Source organism: Loxodonta africana, chromosome 18 (assembly GCF_030014295.1).
Source record: "Loxodonta africana isolate mLoxAfr1 chromosome 18, mLoxAfr1.hap2, whole genome shotgun sequence".
In the NCBI taxonomy this organism is placed as follows: domain Eukaryota; kingdom Metazoa; phylum Chordata; class Mammalia; order Proboscidea; family Elephantidae; genus Loxodonta; species Loxodonta africana.
In genome coordinates, this window is record NC_087359.1 from 70085830 (window position 1) to 70091868 (window position 6039).

A 6039-nucleotide genomic window follows, 5' to 3' on the forward strand; every position below is an offset into this window, starting at 1 on the left:
CAGAGGAGAGAAGGAAAAGCAAGAGATACCCGCGAGGGGTGGTGGTGGGCAGACAGAGGACAAAACAGGAGAAGACTGAAAACTTCACTTCTTTTTTCCCCCCATTTTAATGACAAGAGTCACACACCCGGCCTTTACATAAACATGGCCAAGGAGCCACAACTGTGTCCAAGCTCACTTTCCTTGCAGCCAGTCTGGCTTCTCCTCCCAGTGACCCTGACATACGGCACTGGCAGGCCGGCGGCTAGGGGCAAACGAGTAGACCCTGCACAAAGGCTGACGGGGCCACTCCAACAACACCCGTGCCTCCAACTGTTGCCCTTGCTCTATGTCACATTTATCTCCCCACCTTCCTCATAACACATCCCCACGTTGGCCCCACACAACCACTTAAACACACAGAAGTCAGGAACGCACAGGCAGCTCGCTCTGGACTCTTGTGTACGAAGCCCAGGGTACCCTTGTCACGCCAGTTCCCTCCCCACAAGTGTTTTTTGACCAGCTCGCCTCTCAGTTCAACAGCCCGGACAGGCTTCCACAAACAACGTCACAAAAGAATCCCGTGGAGAATGTTGCAAACACACAACCTTCCCCCTCGCTCGACTGCCCACAATCCCATAAACGCAACCTGCCCGATCCACCCTGAGCCCCTACACTAGCGCCAGCCGACCTAGAAGGACCCAAGACACACCCTTAGGTTTCTCACTCCCCACACGATCCGCAGGGCCTGAGTTCTAGTTGTGCAACCGCCATGTAACTCGCTCATCACACAGACACACAGACCCATCCAGTGGCCTGTTCTCGCCAGGACTGGACCACACCTCGGCAGGGCCACAGAAAGGGGACCGAGACGTGACGCCCTCTGCCTCAAAGACACACAGCCGCCCCCTGCAAATGGGCACATACATCTGGCATTCTGGTGGCCTCCACAACACACACACCATGCCAACTATGCAGAAAACAACAGTTCATAAACAGTTCATGTGTGCAGCACAAGATACATACGTGCAAGAAAACACACGCTCGGGTAGAAAACATACGTCAAACCCCACAGCTACCCAAGTCCGCACTCCGCTTATTGTGCCCTGTTTTCAATGCCCATCTGTCACCCAAAGCCACATCTTGTAATTCTGCCCCACAACAGTGGACACCCTCCTGCCTTTCTGCCCCCCCTGGCTCCGGGAGGGCCCTACCCGGACCCCTGGCTGCCAGACCAGCAAACGGTGGTGCCCGGGAGAGTTTTACCTTGCCCACAACACAGCGGCGAGACACAGTGTCCAGGACTCACAGCCACAACCCTGCCTCGACGGCGCGGCGGCTGCAGAGCCCCAGCTCGCCCTGCGCACCCCGCACACCCCAACTCTGGGGCGCTCGGCGGCCCACCCCTCCCCCGCTCTGCCTGGCTCCTACGCCATCGCCCTCCCAGCAGCTTGCAGCGCCAGCCCGGGCTCACACCCGCCCCACCCCACCCCCCAACCTGCCCCCACGGGGAGGGGGGGACATTAGGCTGCAGAATTAACCCTTCAAGGGGGGGGGCTGAGCGCGGCCCCTCCCACGGCCCCAGGCGATCGCGCCCCCTGCCGCGGCTCGGTCGGACGCCATACCAGGGCCCACTCAGTCGCCCCCCAGCGTCGTGCGCGCCTGGGGGCGGGGCCTGGCTCAGCCCACGACCCCTGAGCCCCCGGGTCAACCCCAAAGGGGAGCGGGCGGGGCGCGGGGCGCGGCCCGGGTCCCCGCGGCGCCGGGCAGCGGGGAGGGGGCCTGGCTGCGGGCTGCGGTCTGCCCTGGCCTTGCCCGGCTCGCCCCGGGGCCCACCTGACTGCGATGGCGCCGAGTCCGCCAGGCCCGGCTCATCACCGTGGCCGCCCCCGGCCGCTCCGGCTTCGCCCGCCTCCAGCTCCAGCTCCGGCCCCGGCCCCCCCAGCGCCTGGCCCCGGCCCGGCCCCGCCGCCGCCGCCGCCGCCGCTGACATCATCGGCTCCCCCCGCCCCGGTCCTACCCCCACCCCCACCCCCGGAAACAGTCCCCCCCCAGTGCCGCCGCCGCCGCCGCCGAGAGGAGGCCGGCGCAGCGCAGCCGACACTCGGCTCCGAGCTTGGAGCGAGCGCTCCCGACGGCCTCCGCCAGGGCCGATCCCGAAGAGAACCACGCCGCGCAGGGCCGCCGGGCCAGTGGGCGCCGAGCGGGGCGCGGGCCAGGCTGCAGCCCCCGGAGGGGCATACGATCGCCCACTCCCTGGGAAGGGACCCCCACCTCCCTTCTGCACGCCCTTCACTCAGCGGTGCACACCACCCAGGGCACACACACCCTCTCTGGGTGAAGACGCACAACATGGCAGGCTCACAACCAGGCCCAGTGAGACCCACAGACCTGGTGTCAGCACACTGAGAGGCAGCTCCAGAACGAATACACACACCCTCCCCAGGAATGTGCAGGGACCCCCACCAGGCCTAGGGCAAAGGGAGACCCAAGCTCTACAGAACTGGCCACACAGCAATGACCACAGGGCAGATGAGCACGCAGCTTGGTATTTGTCCCCACTGGCCCAAATATCCTTATTCTATCTCCTGTGCATAAATGTAGAGGCCTTGGGGCCTCCTGGGACACTCCAGCAAAACACCAGGTGGAAGCACACAGAAGAAACACATTCCTGAGACTCCAGATGGACAATCCCAGAGACTCCTTCCTGGTGTTCAAAAATTCAAAGCTCAAGAGACAGAGGCGACAGCCCTTGGAGCTCATGTTCTTAAAAGCTTTCTGAAACAAGGTGAGACATCAATTTAAGGCCACAGAACTAGCCCAAAGAGAAAGCAAGAATCAGACAAACTTTTGAGCCTGAGGACATAGATTTAAAGCAAACAGAGTTGGAAACAGTGGGGAAAATAGGCCCACCTGCATCTGAGGGAGGTTCCAGGAAGCACCTCCCACCCCCACCTCGTGGAGGTTCCAGGAAAGAACCCCACCCCCACTCCAACCAGGTCACAATGGCTGGAGCTCTGAAGGGTCCAGGTCCTCTGAGCCAGGAGGAGAGGAGGAAGTCCAAGGAAAGATGGTGAGTGTGGGGGCCATGTGGGACCTAGCACAATCCTACCTCCCTGTTGCTCTTGGCTGCTGCCCTTGTTTCCCTGAAACATCCCAGTTGTTCTAGAGACACCCACAAATGAAATCTATAATGGTGTACTCACATGTCCCTGGAACCTGTGACATCACACAGACACAGCATCTGAGGCCACCTCCCCTTCCTCAAACCAACAGAGGATCCTTGGGTCCTCTTTTTCTCCCCTCAGGAACAGCTTACCCAGAGAAACCCAATGCTCCAAGACTTCACTCCCTGCTTTCTGCTTCAGAGCCTCAAGGCCCACATTGTACCACTTCATCTTTCAGGCCCTTTCTAGCTTGCAAGAGTTCCTCAGCAAGAGAGCCTACCCCCTACTGTCCCACAGGGTCCCAGACCCCAGCCTGGCAGTGCCCCTGCCCCAGGTCCCCCAGGCTGTGGATGCCCTCATGCCCAAGCTCCTTTCTCCCTGACAGGCTGGTAGTCACCCCTACTTCAACCTGCCCGACTTCACCCAGCCATCGCCACCCTCCACTCCACCCAGCCTACCCTCGAACCAGCGCTGCCGGCTCTCTGATGCCACCAAGGGCCTGCTTGTGGCCCTGCTGGGTGGTGGCCTGCCTGCTGGCTTCGTGGGACCTTTCTCTCGTATGGCTTACCAGGCATCCCATTTGCCCTCACTGGAGCTACTCATGTGCCGATGCCTCTTCCACCTCCCCATTGCCCTGCTCCTTAAACTTCGTGGTGACCCCCTGTTGGGACCTCCTGATGCCCGGGGCCGGGCCTGCCTCCACGCTGTACTCAACGTCCTCAGCATTGGATGTGCCTACAGTGCCGTGCAGGTGGTGCCTGTTGGCAACGCTGCCACTGTTCGCAAGGGTTCTTCTACCGTCTGCTCTGCTCTCCTCGCCCTCTGCCTTGAGAGCCAGGGTCTCAGTGGCTATGACTGGTGCGGCCTGTTGGGGAGCACCGTGGGACTAATCATCATTGTAGGGCCTGGGCTAGGGACACTGCAGGAGGGGACCACAGGCCTCTACACTGCCCTAGGCTATGTGCTGGCTTTCCTGGGGGGCATGGCACTGTCGCTGGGGCTTCTGGTGTATCGCTCCCTGCACTTCCCCTCCTGCCTACCGACCGTGGCCTTCCTGTTTGGCCTAGTGGGGCTTCTGGGCTCTGTACCAGGCGTCTTTGTCCTGCAGACACCAGTCCTGCCCAATGACCCTCTGAGTTGGAGCTGTGTGGGGGCAGTGGGAATCCTCGCCCTCGTCTCCTTCGTGTGTGTGAGCTATGCAGTCACTAAGGCCCACCCTGCCCTGGTGTGTGCCGTCCTGCACTCTGAGGTAGTAGTGGCCCTGATGCTGCAGTATTATGTGCTCTATGAAGCGGTGGCACCTTCTGACATCATGGGGGCAGGAGTTGTGTTGGGCAGCATTGCCATCATCACCGCCCAGAACTTCAGCTGTGAGAAGGAGGAGAAGGAGGAGAAGAAGGAGAAGAAGAGAGAGAAGAAGGAGGAAGAGTGAGACCAAACTTGAGAGCCTAGGGGTGGGGGGGCAGGGTAAATAGATACTGGAGTACATACATGGGAGAATGAGTGACTGAAAAAGAACTGGTGTGGGAGAGGGACACCCCTCGGAGTCAAGAGGTATCTTGGGGACTTGGTGGAGTGTGACTATCTGGGAGACTTGGAGCAAGCTTGGAGAACAAGGTATGTGGAGCCTAGGCTGGGTCTTGGGAACTAAAGGGTATGATAAGGGGCAAGGTCTGAGGAGCAAATCAAAGGGCCTCAGGCTTTGTGGGATGAGGCAGGACAGGACACCTGTAGGGCAGTGGGGAGCATTTCCCTCAGCAGCAGGAAAAAGCCTTGGGGCTGGAGCGTTTGGGGTGTTCAGGGAATCAGAAAGAGCAAGCAGCTGCACTGGGGAAGGGGACTGCCTGTTTCCCTTGAGCGATAGTTTCACTTCATAGTTGTGTTCCTCCTCCTTGGGCTGGTGATGTGACATTGACATCAGACAAGGATTACTCTGAATGTAGCTGCGATGTTGGTGTCACCTGTGGGTTAGAGAGCGTAGAAGTCCTACACCCCTCTTATTGAAGAAGCCCTTAGGAACCACCCCCCAATCTTATTTCTAAAATTTTCTAGAAGGGGGAGGATTTCCAAATGTTCAGATTCGTATCCCCCAGGACTTTCGTATCCCGCCCCATGGCTAATCTGCTTTTCCCGGATTGTTGCGGTCCCGTGATCTCTCCCGGACAGGGGCCGGCCTCCTCCTGGGACAGGCTTCCGAGCGAGCTGAAGCTTCTTCGAGCGGCTCAGGTCGGGCATCCAGGACCAAGACTCCGTACAGCCTCCACTAGAGGCCAGGAGATGCCCACCTATCCCGGGAAGCCGCTCGACAAACATCGGCTACTTCCGGACGAACAATTGGCCTCGCCATCTTGATTTGTTCATGAATATTTAGCGATCTTACTGCATATTCATAACGGAGGACGGCCCCCCCCCCCCAGCACTACCCCCGGGAATCCACTCGGGAGGACCCGATCCGCCCCGCCTCCTTTATTACCGATTCTCAGAAGAGACCATTTTCCAGCTCGGGGGGATATTTAATGAGAAACTTGCCGAAGATGAAACCATACTCCAAACTAAATAAAAAGCGGCCTAAATTTACTCTTGTTCCTTCAAGCCTTAAACCTCAGTGCGGGAGGGAGCATCGAGGGGAGGCGGCGGGATAAGAAGTTCCCTTCCCCCCGTCGTTTCAAAAGGTCGCCCAACCGGGTGGCCGGGAAAGGACGATCAACGACACAAGCGCGCGCCCCGTGCAGGCCGGCGCAGGCAGCCCCGTAGCGCAAGGGAGGGCGGGAAAGGAAGGGGCGGGGATGCAAGGGCGAATCTATAAAGGGCGTCATTCGGCGAGTTCGCTCCTCAGAAGCGCCGAGAGCGCGGTCGGGACGGTTGGAGAAGAAGGCGGCTCCCGAAGGGGGAG

General features: G+C 59.8%; 2 protein-coding genes across 5 annotated transcripts in view; one reads left to right on the plus strand and one right to left on the minus strand.

Annotated features, from left to right (window-relative positions):
* Positions 1 to 3737, minus strand: part of ZBTB4 (zinc finger and BTB domain containing 4) — a 16709-nt gene extending 12972 nt beyond the window's left edge. Inside the window, exon 1 of one of the 4 annotated variants that reach the window (XM_023556410.2) lies at positions 3092 to 3737. The gene's annotated coding sequence lies outside the window, so the exon portion shown is untranslated. Of the gene's footprint in view, positions 1 to 1245; positions 1306 to 1815; positions 1911 to 2892; positions 2987 to 3091 lie in introns of those variants that run through there. The other 3 variants (XM_023556411.2, XM_064271716.1, XM_064271717.1) reach the window with 3 other exon arrangements.
* SLC35G6 (solute carrier family 35 member G6) lies at positions 2965 to 4578 on the plus strand. Its single transcript, XM_023556156.2, has 2 exons — positions 2965 to 3052; positions 3532 to 4578. The coding sequence occupies exons 1-2, from the start codon at positions 3050 to 3052 to the stop codon at positions 4576 to 4578; spliced, it is 1050 nt and encodes a 349-aa protein (XP_023411924.2). The 5' UTR covers positions 2965 to 3049.
* The last annotated feature ends 1461 nt before the right edge of the window (positions 4579 to 6039 follow it).